The 20,219-nt window shown below is 39.6% G+C and overlaps 1 protein-coding gene across 3 annotated transcripts in view; it reads left to right on the top strand.

Moving 5' to 3' along the window:
* tsnare1 (T-SNARE Domain Containing 1) overlaps positions 1-20,219 on the top strand; it is a 230,379-nt gene that overhangs the window by 165,207 nt on the left and 44,953 nt on the right. For all 3 annotated transcript variants that reach the window (XM_055013784.1, XM_055013785.1, XM_055013786.1), the window contains exon 10: positions 10,301-10,383. In XM_055013784.1, coding sequence (XP_054869759.1) covers positions 10,301-10,383 — 83 coding nt within the window. The remainder of the gene's footprint in view (positions 1-10,300; positions 10,384-20,219) is intronic.

A 20,219-nucleotide genomic window follows, 5' to 3' on the forward strand; every position in this document is an offset into this window, starting at 1 on the left:
ACTTTGGGGGTGTTTTTCAGTAAATGGGCCAGGTAGCTTTGTCAAAGTATGCGGCATCCTGGAGAAAGAAGACTCCACTGTGACTCTGAAGAAACCATTAGGCAGTCTGCCAAAAAAACTTGGGCTTTGGCAGCACCAGATCTTCAAACAAGACAAACATACAGCCAAACTGATCAAGAAGATTAAAGGATAAAAGAAAACTGATTGGATTGACCGAGGTAGAGACCAGACCAAAATCCCATCATTTAAATAGATAAAATGTATTCTTAACATCTCTAACACAGTGTCTTCCCATTTTTTTTCACTTGTTTAGTGATTAAAAAAATATTACAAATCAAACTTTATTTGATTTAATATTTTGTTGGACTCCCTTAAACTCTGAGAACGACACTCATTCACTGTGGCATCATTTCGATAAGCTTCTGCAATGTCACAGCATTTATTTCTGTCCAGAGTTGGATTAATTTTTCACCAAGCTCTTATATTGATGATGGGAAAGTCGGACCACTGCACAAAGTCTTCTCTAGAACATCCCAAAGATTCTCAGTGGGGCTGAGGTCTGGACTCTGTGGAGGACAATTTATGTGTGAAGATGACATCTCATGCTCCCTGAACCACTCATTCTCAGCGTGAGACCCATGAATCCTGGCATCGTCATCTTGGAACATGTCCATGAACATCATGGAAGAAAAACTCCACTGATGGAAAGACCTGGTCATTCAGTATCTTCACGTAGTCAGCTGACCTCATTCTTTGGGAACATAACGTTGCTGAACCTGACCAACCCCAGATCATAACTCTAACCCCCACAGGCTGGTAGGAACTAGCCATGATGAGGGCATCACTTCATCTGCCTCTCTTCTTACCCTGATGCCCCCATCACTCTGGAACAGGGTAAATCTGGACTCATCAGATCACATGACCGATCATGTTTGTTCCTCTAAGATGATGGTTCACCACTATCCTTCCAGGTGAATGTGTTGGACCGTTCATAAAATATATATATATATATATATATATATATATATATATATATATATATATATATATATATATATATATATATATATCTCTTCCATCACATTTAGTTCTTTCTTCTACTTGTGAATTCTGCAGCATCATTTGTTCAGCATAATCAGACATGCATGCACTGCTTAGAGTTTTTCAGCCATTTTATCATTTGCATGCAAAAGACTGTGACTTAATACGATGTTTTGGACATGAAAGGTTGAAGAACACTCAAATGTGTGACTGGAGAGATAGAACAAGACTCTGTGAAATACTGCAGAGTTCACTGGCATTATACTACAGCAGAGGTCCAATTTGATCATTACAGAGCCAGGCAATAATGGACCTCTTCCCATTAAAAAGAGATGCAGTGAAATTGCCTTTGGCCTTTTTTGAACAAGGCTTCTTGGTGTAGTAGCAGATATGTATAATATGTGAATGTGCTGTGGAGGCATTTGTAGAAAAAGCAGCAGGTAATACAAAGAGATGAACAGGTTGAAGAAGGAAGGATTAGTGCTTTTATAGCCCATTCATGCTGGCTAAGGACAGACTATATTAAAGCTTGTGAGTCACAATACACAATCAGCAAGGTTGCTTCAGCAAGCAGACACAAACTCTGGCACACAACACAAAAGAGGTGTTAAAAACATATTCATTTGCACATAACAAAAGACATTCCTTTTGATGTGGACATTCATTTTGTTTTTTTTTTTTTTTATGTGATTATTCTGGTACTGAACATGCTGGGGATTTGTTCCCACTGGATATTATGATGTATTACAGATCTGAGTTTGTTATTTTTTTTAAGCAAATCTGGACTGAAATGGACCAGAAGGGAGCATTACAAATCTGAAAGGGTTGTTACAAGGATCTCTCCACATGAAGGCTTGAATGAATTCAAACCAGACTTATGACTCAAATTATGATCGCAAATGTAATCCTAACTAAAAGCTTGATTTAAAACTCAGTTGTTGTTCTGGATATGACACCGCCACTCAGCTTTGCTGTAGCTTACTTTATAGAAAATATCCTAAGTTGCTAGCATTTACTCTTCCTATTATGAATTTTAATTCATGGACATTTCATATTAGTAAAACCTCCCCGAGAGCCTAAAATGTTTTTGTTTTTGTGAAGTCTATAAAAGTAAGGAACATGTGCAGTGGGTCACACAAAGATGAAGCAAACTTGGAAGCTAGAAAAACTTTTTTTTTTCTCATGCCCAACACTGCAACCTTCAACATTTCTTCCCTCATTGATTGGCAGTGAGGATGCAGGTTTTTATACAAAATTAGCCTTCTCAATAAAAATTACAAGAATTGAAACAAAAATGTAATTACTTTTGGACGAATTTCATTGAAAATCTGGGATTTCTATTTATTTACACATAACAATATATATCAATACAACTTCTGTTTATTTTTAAGGTGCATATAGAAACAAGAGCAGCATTGAAAGAGCAACTTAACTTTTTTTTTTTTTACTGTGAACAAGCCCTTTTGCAAATTCAGTGATTCAGTTATTCATTTGATAAAATGTCACAGCAGGCAGATCTATATTGGCGCTCAGGGCTGCTCTACAGACAAAGCAATAACACTAGTGAATACTGCAGGACCACTCTTAGTTGTTATTATCATTAAGTGGCTCAGGTTTTTCTGAAATTAATCTAATTACCAAAAATGAATAGGCAGCTGGTAAATCTGGAACCATAGTTGTCTGTCATACCCGAGGTAGTTGCCATGGTCATTGATTCAGCCTTGCACAAAAAAAAAAAAAGATTCATGTACAGGGATATTACATGGATGGGATTTACTATTTTTAACAAGTGGATTTACATCTGTAAAGCACAATATTGCACAGACATGCCAAAGAGCTGCTCTGACAAGAGAAGCAGAGGAAAGTGAATGAATAAGTGAGTCCATTAATCAACCTTACTTCTTTAACTACCAAGTCTAAACATGTATTCCCCTGCCTTCTCTAGCTCACCAAAAGTAGTAAGCACATTTAGTCAATCAGCACAATTCATTCAGCCAATCTCCTCCCCTTGTTCAGTTCAAAAGTTAATTCTCTACAAGCTCAAGTGGTGCAGTAATTATCAGAGGCCATCACAGCCTTAAACACAAGTTCTTACCCACATCTCTGAACTGGCTGCAGCCTTTTCATTCTCACCACAGCCAAACAATCGATAGCACTCTCACTGTTATCGGGCAGCTGTAAATATATGTGGGTAATTATGTGGTGATACCAAATATTTTGAACTTTCCACATCATTAAACATGTTCTGTCTCCTCCCATTAACTTCTTTGTATTGGCACCTAGAAAGAGGAGGCCCTGCTGTTTGAGCAGTGTTAGCTGTTAAACTGGTAGTTCTTGAGATGGTGGCCTGAACATAAAGTGCCCTTGAGCCTGAGTAAAAGTCATATCTGTAGTCAAGCTCAGGATGATACAGGAAGAGCGTCGTTAATGTTCCAGTCATGTGTTTCTGCCAATAATGAGGAAAGTAGGCAGAAAAATGAGTGGTAATGTGTCTGATATTTGAGCTGATGTTCCTCTTCAGTTAATTCCTAGGTGCATGTATCAAGTGCCAGGACTGGAATTTGGAGGGCAAGAGCTTTTGAGTAGTGACAGTCTGAACCATCTGTTAATTAACTGTAAGAGGATCAGTAACGCTTAAAATATTAAACCAGGCCTTGACCTTTGTGATATGGCTGATTGCTCATTCGGCAGTTTAGTTTTTTGGGTTTTTTTTAGATTTTACCTGATAATAAGACTAGTCTGTCAGGTGAGGGTCGGTAGTATCATGAAAATTGGTTTTGATTCAATACCAAGTAATACCAGGCCAGGTTCAGCAGATACTTATCATTGTTAAAAGCAGCAGATGGATGACTGTAAGGGAGCAAAATGAAAGGGCAAGGAAAGTTTGGCTTCCGAATATATTTCAATCACCTTCAAGTAGTTTGGCAATCATGAGTTAAGTCTTTTTACTGTTTACTGCTTTTCTATGCCAACAACAGTGTGATAGAAATAAAAAAAAATCACAGGTGCCCCGGTGACTCATCTCATTGAGCAGACAACCCATGAACAGGGACTATAGTCTCCAACTAAGCGGCCATTGTTCGAGTTCGACCCATGGCCATTTGCTGCAGGTCCTTCCCCTACTCTTCCACCCACATTTCCTGTCTCTCCCCAGAGGAAAACTTTTTTGCTCAAGATAGTCTTTTCTTGAACTCTCAAGACAGCAAGGAGATCTCAATTGAAAATCTTTTTGAGATCACCTCAATCTGATTTATTGCTCCTAAAACAGCCTTAGGAGCAAAAATGAGATAATGTGAGATCTCGTCATTGTATCTTTATGAACTCATTCATGTCTTGCTTATTGCTCCTAAAAAGTCAGGAGGAGCACTATGGAGTTGTAAGAGAGATCTCAGTTGCCTTTCTTCTTAAGGTCCACTGAATCTCAATTATTGCTCCTAAACCCCCTTTAGGAGCAAAAATGAGATAATGTGAGACCGAGTTTTTTAAGACGTGTAGGAGAAATGTAAGTCATAGATGAGATCTCATCATTGCATCTTTAGAAAAACTGAGATAATGTAAGAATGACTTTGGGACAAAGGTAAAACAAAATTGACACTAAAATGGAAGAAATAAGAACCAACTGAGAGCAAACTGCAGCCCCATTTATTTAATACAACACAATGAACAGTGAACTGTAACAATGATAGTAATCACAAAAGTCACAATTTTTATAGGAAAAAGTCACAATTTTTGAAAAAGACAGTTATAAAAACAAGTTTTAACTTTGAAAAAAGGTACAAAATTTACAAGATTATTGAATTTACAACCCACTGAAAATGGCCCTGCAACACACATTTGGGTCTTGACCCACCAGTTGAGAACCACTGGTTTAAAAACATGTTAAACAATGGTAAAAAAAAAACAGGACTAGTGAACAAGGGGCATACTGGTGAACAAGGGGGCAGTTTATTTATGCATGCCTTTTTAGGCTTGGCCTCTTCTACTGGTTTCCAGTTTTCCATCGTTGTGCACTGCCTCATGTAGGCTGCAAACAAAACAAGGAACAGGGCTTAAATTAATTTAGATTTTTTTCTAGCATATTTTAATACACTATTATGTCCATTCGGCTATCTGTAAAATGACTGTCCAGATGCTGAAGATGGAGCTGCTGATGCTCTGTCTGTGGAGTCTCCCAGCAGTCAGGGAGGATCTGAGTTTCTTCAGATGTCCTTCCAATAAAATATTGCTTAAATTTTATTTTTAATGCACAGTAACAGTCATAAGAATAAAACAAAGTCGTACTACAGGTAATGAAGACAAGACAATAATTCAGAAGAACACAGTGAGCGATCGAGTAAAACATGAACAATATTATGTTATGAATATTAACTTTAACTTCTTTCAAGCCATTTTTCTCTGAACAATAAAAAAATCTACCACGAGACTTGTGACCATTAGATAAACGCAAAACTACTTATATCCCCGTTTAACCGCTATAGAACCGTCAGAGCCAGTGGCAGATTTCAAAAAGTCTTGCCGACATCAGGGTTAGGGTCATAGCCGTCTAACCTGGATGCTCACATCTCCGAAACAGTAGGAGTAAATTTTTAATCAGACTTTATCTTGATAAACTGACCCACATATTTGACATTTACACAATTACTTTCTCACCTGAAATAATCTGAAAACTACATTTTGTATCATAATAACAGTAGTATTCCCAAAAAAACTTCTGTTACCTCTGAAAGTTTCGTCCTTGGCCTTTGCCAAAATGTGTTATGGGTTATTTGGCCACCCCAAATCCACAGAAGTCTGGTCCGATGCAGTCTCGATAAATGTGGGCGGAGCGAGAACACTTCCGGGTATTACTTCCGTTCTCGGTCAGATGCGTTCTTTGAATTGGATCAGGACTTGGTCTCCGACTGATAACGTTTCACAAGAACGAATGAAGTATCTGATCTGATATGAGTTTTAACCGTTGTTGACCATAAAGTGAACTTTCGACTAACAGATGGTAATTACATTAGGTATGTGTTTCCATCCCGAGAAATTCTATGCTGTGTTGACATTGGGGTCCACTGTCAACCTATAGCTGATTTGTGACCCTTAGGGATGTGCAGGGAATGAGCAGAGTCGGGGGTTTTCATCTGAGGAGGTATTGTTCGTTGGTAGGGATTCAAACCAGATGTTGTAATTCTATACGTTACCAGAAGGTATAAAAACTGACCGTTGGTCTTTGTTCGAGGAGGATCATTGGGCGGCATCCTTCCAGACAACTCCTGTCTGTACGATACTGTTCTTTCTTTTAATAAAGTTCTTATTAAGAAAGTCAGTGTCAACGGGCATTTCTTCTCCACCTGCACATCACGGACATCAGAGAAACAACGACACGAACAAGAATGCATATTGAGAAACGGCCCTGGTGTCTGGGTGTTTGATGTGACATCACTTTCAAGGCTGCGCTCTCACGAGTAATTAACGTCGTATTAATCCGACGTGTCAAAGATTAGATACTGAGCAAGATAGTTATCTGCAGTTTACTTTGGTACTCGTGAGTACCCAACACAGTGCAGGACTCTGCTGTGAAGGTGGAGATTTGCAGCGGTGGTGTATTTGCGACAATTAAGAAGAAAAACAAGACATTTGAAGGAGCGGCAGCTAGGATTTAGGAATGGCGGCCCGCCACTCCTGAATGAATGTAGAGGAAACACTGGTACATATATATATATATATATATATATATATATATATATATATATATATATATATATATATATATATATATATATATATATATATATATTTATATATATGCTATTTAGAGCAGGGGTATTCAACTAAAATTCAAAGAGGTCCAGTCAGAGAAAATGTATTAAAGCAAAGGTCCAGAAAATCTTAATGTCTAACTTGAATTAGTGTGATATATGTTGATGTAACCTGGTAGTTTTATTAGTGTCTGCATGGAATCAATAACTGACCGTCAAATCAAATAAATTCAGTATGGTTCAGAAACATTTTGACAGCATTTATTAATAAATCACTATTGATATAACTGTACATCTGAAAATAAAGTGAAAAATAATGATTGAACAACCTGAACTAACTCATATACATCTTTAACAATACCTAAATCTCAAAAAATTGAAACAGTTGAACACTTTTACATTTTTTTCTGTCTTATATCACTCCCCTTATATTCTTGCTACTTAATGGGAGAACTGAGCTGCCAGTATTCTGAATCGTGGTCTGAACGGTGTCAGGGTTTTTCTCAAACACATTTGGAGCTCATTGGTGAGTCTGGAACCATGTTTAGTTTGGATTATATTCATAGTTGAGAAGCTACTTACAGCTGTATGTTGAGCCAAACATAGTCAACATGTGCAGGGCAACTTTCCTCTCAGTGTCGATTTATTTTTTACTCCTTCAAGGAACGGAGGAGTTATGTGATGATCGGTGAACGTTTGTCTGTGAATCTGTCTGTCCGTCTGCAACATTACTCTACAACTGACAAATGGATTTGGATGAAATTTTCAGGGAAGGTCAGAAATGACACAAGGACCACCTCATTGGCAGTGATGCAGCTTATAGTCTGGATCCAAGGATTTGTTAAGGATTTTCCATTGCGAGATATAGCGGCCGGCACGGCGTCGCTGTAACCATGACAACAAGTGAACGCTGTGTCCGCTACCTGTGTTGCAGGCCAGGCCTGCTCTCCTTTAACCGAGGCAGGTTGCAGTGTGTGTGTTGCAGAGAGGAGTGTGGAAGTGGAGGCATAGTGAGATGCACCTTGATGATATGGCCAGTCATAGAGGGCAAGTGGCCAGTGTTCCCTGGATGAACTGTAAGTGTGGACAGTTGCTGCCGGTTCAATAAAGTTCCTCGTTCTCCCCCTGCAAAGTTTGTCCGGACTTATATTGGCTGTTACCATTAACGAGCCATGCTAAGCTAAACGGGCTAGCGCTACCCGAGGCTGCCCAACCACGGTTCGGCGGCAGAATCGGGTCGGTAACACATGCAACAATTCACTCGACCCGTTGCATATGTCAGTCACGCAATTCGGTATCTGTACTACAGCGCCTTGCAAAAGTATTCACCCCTTTGGCATTTTTCATGTTTTGTTGCCTTACAACCTGGAATTAAAACGGATTGTTTGAAGGTTTGTATCATTTAATTTAGAGAACATGCCTACAAGTTAGAAGATGTGATTATTTTTTTATTGTGGAGCAAACAAAAAATAGGACAAAATAACAGAAAACATCAATGTGCACAACTATTCACCCCCCTAAAGTCAATACTTCACAGCTGCAAGTCATCTTTGATAAGTCTCTATGAGCTTGCCACATCTTGCCACTGGGATTTTTGCCCATTCCTCAAGGGAAAACTGCTGCAGCTCCTTCAAGTTTGATGGTTTGCGCTTGTGAACAGCAATCTTTAAGTCTGACCACAGATTGTCAATCGGATTGAGGTCTGGGCTTTGACTGGACCTTCCAACACATTTATATGTTTCTCCTTAAACCACTCAAGTGTGGCTTTAGCCGTATGCTTGGGGTCATTGTCCTGCTGGAAGGTGAACTTCTGTCCTAGTCTCAAATCTCTAACAGACTGGTACAGGTTTTGCTCAAGAGTATCACTCCTTGTATTTAGCACCATCCATCTTTCCCTCGACTCCGACCAGTTTCCCAGTCCCTCCTGCAGAAAAACATCCCCACAGCATGATGCTGCCACCACCATGTTTTACTGTGGAGATTGTGTTCTTGGTGAGGAGATGTGTTGGGTGTGTGCCAGACATAGTGTTTTCCTGGATGGCTAAAAAGTTCAATTTTAGTCTCATCTGACCAGAGCACCTTCCTCCATACATTTTGGGAGTCTCCCACATCCCTTTTTTGCAAACTCAAAATGTGTTTTCTTATTTTTAGCTGAAAGTAATGGCTTTCTTCTGATCACTCTTCCATAAAGCCCAGTTCTATGGAGTGTACAGCTTATTGTGGTCCTGTGGACAGATACTCCAGCCTCTGCTGTGGAACTCTGCAGCTCCTCCAGGGTTAGCTTTGATCTCTGTGCTGCCTCTCTGTTTAATGCTCTCCTTGCTCGGTCCGTGAGGTTTGGTGGGCGGCCCTCTCTTGACAGGTTTGTTATGATGCTATGATCTTTCCATTTGATTATGATGGATATGATGATGCTCCTGGGATCATCAAAGATTTGGATATTTTTTTTATAACCCAACCCTGACTTGTAATTCTCAACAACTTTGTCCCTGACTTGTTTGGAGAGTTCCTTGGTCTTCATGGCGGTGTTTGTTTAGTGGTACCTCTTGCTTAGGTGTTGCAGCCTCTGGGCACTTTCAGAAAAGGTGTGTAAATGCTGACAGATCATATGATATGCAGGTGGACTTCATTTCACTAATTATGCGACTTCTGAAGGTAATTGGTTGCACCAGAGCTTTTTAGGGACTTCATAACAAAGGAGGTGAATACATATGCACATGCCAATTTTCAGTTTTTTATTTTTAAAAATTATTTTTTATATATATAAATTTCTCATTTTACTTCAAAACTGACTATTTTGTGCAGATCCATCAAATAAAACTCAGATTTGTAAAAAAGAAAAAAAATAATAAAAAAATGTTTAAATTAGAGGTTGTAATGTGACAAAATAGGTAAAAAGCCAACAGGAGGTGAATACTGTTGCAAGGCACTGTACATAACGTACGCATACACAACACATACCTGTGCTCACGCAAGGCAGTTTGGTATTCATTTAGTTAGTCTGTGGGTCGATCTATATTAAATCTCCAGATTCTATGTTACTATGATTTCTGAAAACACAAACTGAGGAATGAACAGTCTTGGTGGAGCACTGCACTCTATGAGTGCTTTTCTTGTTCATCTTTTTGTCTGTCCTCCTCTGGTCTGTCCCTCACCTGTTTTCTGAACTCAGCTCTGATGTTTAGTGGCTGGAATGCAGAGACCAATTCATTGGCTGAGCAGCGTCACATGGGATGGCTGAACTCGTACCTAATTGGTCTGTGTATTTCCTGAACTAATGCCGTAAACACTGGAAAAGCTGCGCCGGTGAAATAGAAGTGACCCATATATATATATATATATATATATATATATATATGTATACACATATATATTTTTTTTTACAAAATCAGTAATCAATACCTGTCCTGTCTATTTATAAGGTGGTATTATACCGATTAGTAGTCCATAAGTTAGTAAATTAATGTATGTTGTATACTATTGTACTCAAAGCAATCTGCTCTTTATTTCCTCAGATAGTATTGAAGATTACATCCAGACCGCATCATCGAATGTGGAATCAGCCAATCAGGAGCTTGCAAAGGCGAACCAGTACCAGGTAACCAGTGCATGTCCTGTACTGCAATGTGCCCCTCTCTTCACATTCACTTTGTTCCATTTTAATATTGTGTACTCCAGTGAGCCATTGCATTGTAATGCACTCGCAAGAAGCTTAGCTTGATCAGCCATGCAAACAGGGACTTTGCTAACTAGATTACACAGCTTTATCACGTCCCCCACCAGCATAATAACAGAGATGATGTAATTTCATGTCATACTTTACTAGCTTTTGCCTTCAGTTTAATTAATTGTATTTAGAGACAGGAAACATAAAATGCTGGCCTAGAGTCTTATATAAACACAAAAAAATAACTTGTAAGTCTTCTTCCATGAGCATGCTACTTCTACTAAGATAATGGCTATAAATTTACAATTTTGTAATGCAAGTGTATTGACTTAGAGAGGAAAATGCATTAATGGGCAACAACTGCACCCAGAAATGAAATAGAAATTGTTTTGGGGTTTTTTTTCCACACTCTGTGGTTTTTGGGGTGGCCAGAATTTCCACTTCACAGCACAGACTGGACAGACATTTTATGAGATGCCCAAGGTTCTGCTTTCGCTCTGTCTTTTCAATGAAATATGTGTGTATTCTGCAATTTCGTTGGGGACTATCTCAGCAGGCCAGAGCTCTGTGTGGCTCTGTACTGTGTAGGCCCCTGGCCATGGTAAATAATGTGTTGACTTAAGTGTCACTGGGTTAATAAAGGATATACCTTTTCTACATAGCTTTCATATCTTCAGAGCTGAATCCAAAATCTCTACCTGTGCCTTTCGACAGCCATGGAGAATATATTTATGTGATTTTTGACACCTGTAATGTTGTCGATGTGATGTGTCTGTTTAACTGTCAGTAAAAGTTAGAAATCCACCTGAAAACTGTTCAGTTTTAGTATAATACCAAAAATGCATGTACATATGGACTGACCAGTGAGCTCAACCTTCATGTTTCTGTATTTACACAGATTTTTCTAACATCACATCAGAAAAGAACTGCTGAGCACTGTCTTGAGTCTGTCATGACTGCAGTGCTTTCTGTCTGTCCCTCCATGCTTCTGCTGTACTCGCAAGCGAACAAATGAGCGAATGACAACAGCTTCCCCATTAATTGTCATTTCATTATCTCAAGGAGAGCTGAGCCGTGACCAAGCTCACACTGAGCAATTTAGCTCTCCGCCAATCCAGACAGCCGCTGTCTTTGCAGAGGCAGAGCAGCTGAATGGAGGAAAAACAACAAAGGAAAGGACAGACAGACTGGCACAAAGTTAGAACGACATATTTCCAGATCCTGTATTGTGCCATGATGACTGTCGTCTGTGAAGAACACTGGCAAATGTTGCATCTGTCACATATGTATGAAAAAACTGTTATTAACAGTAGCAGTGTGACTGTACATTAAATGCATAAATATTTCTTGTCACTTGCCACTGTTTGTGGCTGCTGCAGTATCTAAAATTATAAAGCTGTCTCCAAGCCTGTACATATGTTTTATGCTTATTGCAAGTTACAGCTCATAATAGTGAGATATGCTCAGCTGTCTTGGAGGCACTGAAATACCATGATGTATTCATCGTCTAAGGGGCTGCACAGTGGCTCGGTGGTTAGCACTGTCACCTCACAGCTGGGGCTTTACACAAAGTAAATGGAGCAATGAAAAAGGAAGTCCTCCACATTCTTCAGGAAAAGCTAAAATCATCAGCCTGTAGGTTGGGTCTTGGATGCAACTTCAACTTCAGCTTTATTGTCATTCAGCAATGTATGTAGTACACAGTCAAATGAAATGACGTTTCTCACATCCATTTCACAGTGCAGAAATGAGGGCAATACTATAAAAAAGTAAAGAATAAATATAAGGTAAAAATAAATATAAGATAATTTAAAAAGACTAAACTAGATAAGAAAACAAAAACAAAAGCACAAGCATACATCAGACACAAACATACTCGCTGCTGGGGTGATAATGGGTGAGGTGGGTGCAAGTCTACATGTGTTGTAGCTGCAGGGAGTTCAACAGTCTAACTGCCTGTGGGAAGAAGCTACTACAGAATCTTGATGTGTGGGTTCTGATGCTACACAGTCTCTTTCCTGATGGAAGGGCAACAAACCGTCCATGTGAGGGGTGGGAGGGGTCCTTCATGATGGAGGTGGCCCTGCACATGCAGCATTCTTGGAAGATGTCTTGGAGAGCTAGGAGGGAGGGAGGCACCAATGATCCTCTCTGCCGTCCTGACCACACGTTGCAGAGATCTGCGATCCAGTTCTGTGCAGTTTCCAAACCAGGCGGTGAAGCAGCCAGTCAGGACGCTTTCCACAGTGGCCCTGTAGAAGGTGGTCAGGATGGGAGCTGGAAGGCTGGCTCTCTTCAGTCTGCTCAGGAAGTGAAGGCGTTGTGCTTTCTTCACTGTGCAGTTGGTGTGGAGAGACCACCTGAGGTCATCAGTGATGTGCACCCCCAGGAATTTGGTGCTCTTGACCCTCTCTACTGTGGAGCCGTTGATGTTTAGTGGATGGTGGTCAGCTGGTGGCCTCCTGAAGTCCACCACCAGCTCTTTAGTTTTGTCCACATTCAGAGTCAGGTTGTTGCTGCACCATCCTACCAGGCATTCCACTCCTGCTCTGTATGTTGTCTCGTCGTTGTTGCTGATGAGGCCCAGCACTGTGGTGTCATTGGCAGACTTGATGATGACGTTGGAGTCTGTCTTGGCAGTGCAGTCGTGGGTGAGCAGTGTGAACAGAAGGGGGCTGAGCACACATCCCTGGGGGGCACCGGTGCTCAGCGTGATGGTGCTTGACGTTCTGCTGCCCACACGTACACACTGTGGTCTCTGAGACAGGAAATCCAGGGTCCAGTTGCAGAGGGAGGTGTTAAGACCTAACATGGAGAGTTTTTTTTTTTTTACCAGCTGCTGGGGGATTATTGTATTAAATGCTGAACTAAAGTCTATGAACAGCATTCTGGCATATGTATTTGGGGAGTCCAGGTGTGAGAGGATGGAGTGTAGACTAAAGGATATGGCATCATCGGTGGATCAGTTGGGGCAGTAGGCAAATTGTAGAGGGTCAAGAGAAGCAGGAAGGACAGACTTGATGTGCTTCATGCAACTGGGTGTTCCAGCAAGACAGTGACCCCAAACATAAATCCAAAATGGTTAAGAAATGACTAAATTGGGCTAGAATTAAGGTTTTAGACTGGTCTCCACAAAGTCCTGACTTAAACCACATCAAGAACATGTGGAATCTAATTAAGAAATGAGCATGTGCCACAAAGCAAACAAATTTTGTTGAACAGTACCAATTCTGTCAAGAGAATAAATATATACCACAAGGAGCTTGTGGACCTTGTGGATCAAAATACAATATTGTTTTTTTGTTTTGCTTTTTTTTTGTGGCAAATGGGTTTCAACAATTTCATCATAGAAAATTCAGAGTTATTTGAATCATTGGAAACTCAAGACTGCCATGATACACATGGTCTTTACAATTGTATGGACATTTTTCCTCACCATTGTGCTTTCACTGCATGTATGTTAACTGACATGGAACTGGACTTTTTTGTGTTTTTTTTTTTTTGTTTTGTTTTGTTTAGTTTTTGCTGTCAGTGCTTACAGAGCTTAGTGACACTTTACTGCTTAAAACGTACACACTTTGTCTTTCTTCAGTGCTCCCCACTTCTACTGTAATTTCAGCATCTTATCAGACAAAAATACTGTGTACATCTAGAAACGTGGCATTGCTCTTCAACTGAGAGTTAAAATCTATTTTTAGTGATTGCACTTGACATAAATGACACTTCAATTACTTTAATTCTTCACCTCACAGCAACAATTCATGAGTAAAGAATTACCATTTTCAAACAACCCATTTAGCGAATGTACACCCACAAAATTGGGCTTGGCATATTGGTTTTCACCACTATACTTTAAATTTTAGAGTTCTGTGGGTTTAAACAATGCTTGTGTACATGACCGACAAAGCTCTATTTTCTGAGTTACCTTCAATTTACTCTCAGTGATGCACAAAAACAGTAAGCAAATATGAACAAAAAAGCTTTAAGTTCAATTTATAAAGCTGGAACGTGATGAAGCCAGATGACTATCAGTTTGTCATTTGCTTGGCTGACAATCTTTTTCCTGATCCTGTCATGTCCAACCAAAATAATAAAGACGTGAGGTTCAGACTTAGATTGAACTGACATAGACAGCACATGTACACCTGAGACCCAATTGAGTCAGGTGCCAGTTAATAGGTGTTGGATCTCACCTAAGATCTATAACTCTCCTTTAATTGCCCCAAGGGAATGAAGCGATTTTTTTAGTACCAGTCGGTAGCTTGTATTTACCCAATATGAGGTGACTGTAGCGTGAAGTTAATAGCACTATTGTGATCACATAAAAATTCAGCAGGACAGAGAGGAGGAAGAAAGAGATTGAACACTGCAGCAAGTCAGAGAACTGCTGTAGCCCTGAACACTCCTTGATGTTGGTCTACATGCACCAGTGCACATCTTCACCAATGGTCAATTAAGAGCGGATGTCATTTTGTTCTCATGCCCCGCCTTGTCTACTCACTTTACATTGAAAATAAATTGAATCTATAATCCATTATCTGGTGCAGATTACTCTCCCCGCTGCAAGTTTCTCTAGTTGCTGGGATGTTTTATCACCTCATCTGTGTTCAGTGGACCATGATGAACTCTGATTGTTGATTGCTGCACAAGATGGTTTATAATTACCAATAAAACAGAAGTTCTAGCAATACAGGAAACAAAAGCTGGAGCCATTTTGAAAGTGAAAAAAACTTACGCAATCGCTAAAGTCATTATTGATTTGATGTACAGGACTGGGGGAGAAGGGTTTTGTGCTGATGTCATTGTTAAGACTTACAAGTCGATCCGTCTTCATATTTGAAAATTGATCTCCCTGTGAGCAACTACATCATTCTGAGCCTAAAAAAAATCAATGTAACACAGTTTTCCTCAGGCTAAATTGAGAATAATATAGCACGCTGGCTATTGTGATCTTGGAAGGAACAAAAGAAGAGGGAGGGGAAGGGAAAGAAGACATGAAAGGAAGATGGCTCGTAAATGAATGGGTAGACGGATGAATGGACTCATCCACATGCAGACACATATAAATTGTTGCCCTTTTGACAAATAAGATAATGAAAAAGAATAACCTAATCACAGTGTTACAGCTTTGAGTGATCACTGCACTTGGACTGGGGGGATGGGCCAATGCTGGCAGACTGCTGGGAAACTGGCTTCCTGTTCAATCACTCTTCCCTGAGTCCCTCTGGACTCTTTATGCCACTTTGAAGGATATGGAGTGGAAATAACAATGTTTGAAGTTACCCAGGTTGATGTCAGCGACACTCCTCTGGATCTTCCCCGATCAGCCACAGCTCGGCTGAACATGGTGAACAGAAGAAAGAAAGCCTGACTACAGATAGAACAGAAGTATACTTCCAAGATGTTTCTTAATACATATTTTTTGTTTCATTAAAGATGACATCAGATGCATAAGGCTAAATAGTGAAGGACAGTGCACCTAAAAAGACGAATACGTTTTACAGTCTTACCATTAGGGGAAAAGAAAATATACATTTTATACTCTTTTTGGGGGAATTTTTTACTGGACATATTTCCATGAAATCCCTCCTTGGTTTTATCCTATCCTTCTACTACTGCGATTGGCTAGTTTTTTCTTCAAATATTCAAATGTGTGCATAATGTGGGATGTGCTTTAAATGAAGGGATGGATTGGTATTGGTGAATAAAGTTACAGAGAGAGGAAATATTTCCTTAGTGACACAACATCTAGCCAAACATCATGACATCTAGTCAAAATACTGTAGGGGAGGTAGGCACATCATTGTCAAAGTGTACAAACATGAAGTACATTCATGAATTCCAATTCTTTAATTAAGAAATGGTATGTTTTTAAATGGCAGTCAATCACCTGAGCCTGACTTTCTGTAATATTTGTGTTTCCTGAGTCAAAATCCATGCATAACTCATTTTAAACAGTAAATAGGACTTAGTTGTTTCTATTTAGAGACTATAGACCTGATAACCACCAGATGTAATTGCTGCTTAATTGGCAGCAGATTAACTTATCTGCTGTGATAATATAAATTGCAACTTATAGCCAATTTGGAGCACCTACACTTAGCTATCAGTGGATGATATATTGCAGCCTTGGCCAACTGCATCTTTATTTTAGCGTGCATATGTCTGTTCACTTTTGGTTTAGCACTGAGCAGGACTGAAGATGATTCTCAAGCTCATACTGTTGTAGTGAATCTTCTAAAATTCGATGCTGCATTCTGATTTTAGGCTGCCACAGATGTTGTGACCAGTACATGGTACTAAAAGTTGCACTAGCTAGGATATACCTTATGTATGACTGGAAAAAGCCAATTGATTAACTAATTGCTTTGAAACTATCTACTCATTTCTAAGAATTTAGGACAGAGGTTACTCACAAATTTAGTAACGGATGTACAAGCTTCAACAGTCCATCCTCCTCCACCAAGGAGCATTGCCTTCACTTGGGGATGAAAGATTTCCTGTCCATCAACCAGCTCTGGCACCAAACTGCAGCACTCCCTTGGCTGATTAAGTGTTGTGCAGGCAGTGGCTGGTTGCAATTGTCCATAGCAGGCAGCAGGCTGTTCAGGGTCTTTCTCTCTTCAACAGACACCAGAGAGTCTAACCAACCTGCCCATCTGATTACTACTCTTCATTTGAGACTTCTTGTAATGATGGACTGGGTATAGGGTACAAAAATCAATATCCTTGGTCTTGGAGGTATTCAACTGAATATGGTTTCCTCCACCAGACCCCTGCAGTCCTCCTCCTATCCACCCACCCCTTGTTGTCGGTTTAGAGTGACTAATTGAACAGAAACTGGGCACTTAGTGTGAGTACTATTGAAAAATTGCCACCTACAGAAACTTGATTAACAGAAAGTCCCAAATCAGACAGCCTTGAGAAACAAAAAGCTATCACAGGAGCAGTCATGCTGTTTGACTAACGTGATCTTTAGAAAGCATGGCACAAGAGCATAAAATAGGTCAGAGCAGCAAAGTTTGAGGACAAACTGAAAAGAACACAGACAACAGCAATTGATTGCTTAGCAAAAACATTTCAGGCAAACTAGACAGAAAAGAATTATAGATTACCAGTTTATGTAAAGTGTGGTGTTTAGTGTGCTGGATTAAGTGAACAGGATGTCTATGTAGTTTCTCATTCATCCAGGTCATGGTTATCCAAAGTTGTTTAAATCAATCCAACTGGACTTGGATTAATTTAAACAACTTTGGATGATTAAGTGAACACTTTGTATATCAGTATTTGCTTGCTGGTATGGGTTCTTATGTTGTTTTTTGGTGAATGTGTGTGTCAGAATCAGGTTGCAATATGAGGATCAAATCCTGCCTTTCCTCCCCAAAAGTAATTGCTACCTTAACTCTGACTTTGCTCTTGGCACATTCGGGAGCAAACGTCTGCTGGGTTAAAAACCACAGCAGAGTGACTTAAAAACACTGTTGGTGCTTGACTCTGTTTGACTCCCACACTTTCACATTGTGAAAAGCAATATACAGCAAAAGCTTCCCCTACTGAATCTAGCATGATTGTACACACCTCACTGTACTGTGAGATTAGTTCACCTTTTCCTGCTGAAGGTTAGCCCTCAATAGTAGCAATGAAGATTTCTTTGTAAGTCAAAAGAGGCATTAGTCTGCCTTTATTGTATTCTCTCAGAGCTTGGATGAATAAGCCACATTATTATGGCTTTGTTGTCAGTTTAAACAATGAGATCTGAAGGCGCTAGTCAAAGGTGAGAGAGTTGGATTTGATGTGCAATTCTAAAACTTTATTCGATTTTAGAAAAGCTTGTTTTTTGTGAGGTTAGCAGGCTGATACTGATATTTTATGGGGAATGGCTAATATTTCACCATTCACGTGCCCACACATTGCAAGATAATAAGCCCATGAGGTCATAGACAATATTGTCAAATTTAGTGCCAAAATTACAAGCAGGATTAACTAGTTCTTTTGTTTGTCCTTAACAAAGCTATGAAGTCGCTGTTTGTAATCAAATATATATCACTCATCTTGGAGATCCAATGGTGGCAATTAAAAATGCCAAAGTTCATGTTGAGGCCAGTCTTCTGGTCTTCTGAAGACACATGGCAGACTGTGGAAGAGGACTTGCTTCCTCTGTAGATACACAGCATGTCCAAAAAAAACCTCACCACATGGTTTTAACTAAGTAAATAGGTAAGAGCCATCCATTGGATAACTACTGTAGTGATGAATATGTTTCAGCTGCAACAACTTCTTTAACTCTAGCTGATGCAGTGAGGAGCTTCTCATTTCTGAAACAACCATGTTGGAAGACATATCCTGTGGTCATGGAAAGGATGTTAATCTGTCTCAGAAGGGTCAAATTATTGTCCTGCATCAAGCAAAGAAAACAACTAATGACATTTCTGAAACTACTACCGTCCAACGCATTATTAAAACCTGAAGGATAGTGGAGAACCATCATCTTAGAGGAACAAACGTGATCGGTCATGTGGTCTGATGAGTCCAGATTTACCCTGTTCCAGAGTGATGGGGGCATCAGGGTAAGAAGAGGGCAGATGAAGTGATGAACTCATCATGGCTAGTTCCTAACAGCCTGTGGGGGTTAGAGTTATGATCTGGGGTTGGTCAGGTTCAGCAACGTTATGTTCCCAAAGAATGAGGTCAGCTGACTACCTGAAGATACTGAATGACCAGGTCTTTCTATCAGTGGAGTTTTTCTTCCCTGATGTTCATGGACATGTTCTAAGATGATGATATCAAGATTCATGGGGCTCACATTGAGAAAGAGTGATTCATGGAGCATGAGGCATCATTTTCACACATGGATTGTCCTCTACAGAGTCCAGACCTCAGCCCCACTGAGAATCTTTGGGATGTTCTAGAGAAGACTTTGCGCAGCAATGCAACTCTCCCATCATCAACATAAGATCTTGGTGAAACATTAATACAACTATGGAGAGAAATAAATGCTGTAACGTTGCAGAAGCCATGGCAAACATGTGCCGTAATCAAAGCTAAATGAAGTCCAATGAAATATTAGAATGTGCAACTTTTTGGGGGGATGGGCAGTGCATAAAGAGCTAATTCTAAGGTAATAATAAACCAACAGGTTTTCTTTTTAAATTTTATTTTCAGGTGATTAGCTTGAGATTTCATTGGTCCAGTACAGTCATGTGGAAAAAATATGGAAATTTGCAGCTTTTTTGACATATTTGCAAAAGCAAACACTTGATCCCCTTTGATGTAATGCCCTGCATAACAATTGAAAAACATCAGAAGAAAACAATAATTGAACAATAATGACAGTAGGTGTAGCAGCCTGCTGAGGAAGGCTTCAGAAGCTGCTTTTGTCCCCTTTTACAGAAATAACTTCTGTTCTCTGTTTTGCCAAATCATCAACCAGTCTTTGACATTATTGAAATTTTGATTACTGGAACCCCTGATCCTTTTTGATGGATTTGAAGATGGGTGAAAGGCATTTGATAAATGTGTTTTTTTAATCTAACTGGCCCTCTTTCTGAAGGTGCCATTTCAAAGAAAGTCAGCTTGTTTAAATATGTTAAGAAAGTCAGTAATTTCTTTTGGATGTGCTTATTTATTCCTCTATAACTGATTAATCCATTATTACAGTCATACAAACTTTGAAGATGTTGGAGCTTATTAACAGTGATGAACACACAATAATACATTGTTTTCTTTTGCTAAAATTTAAAACATCATTTATAGTTGTCAGTAAAATT

Source organism: Amphiprion ocellaris, chromosome 9 (assembly GCF_022539595.1).
Source record: "Amphiprion ocellaris isolate individual 3 ecotype Okinawa chromosome 9, ASM2253959v1, whole genome shotgun sequence".
NCBI classification, from domain to species: Eukaryota; Metazoa; Chordata; class Actinopteri; family Pomacentridae; genus Amphiprion; species Amphiprion ocellaris.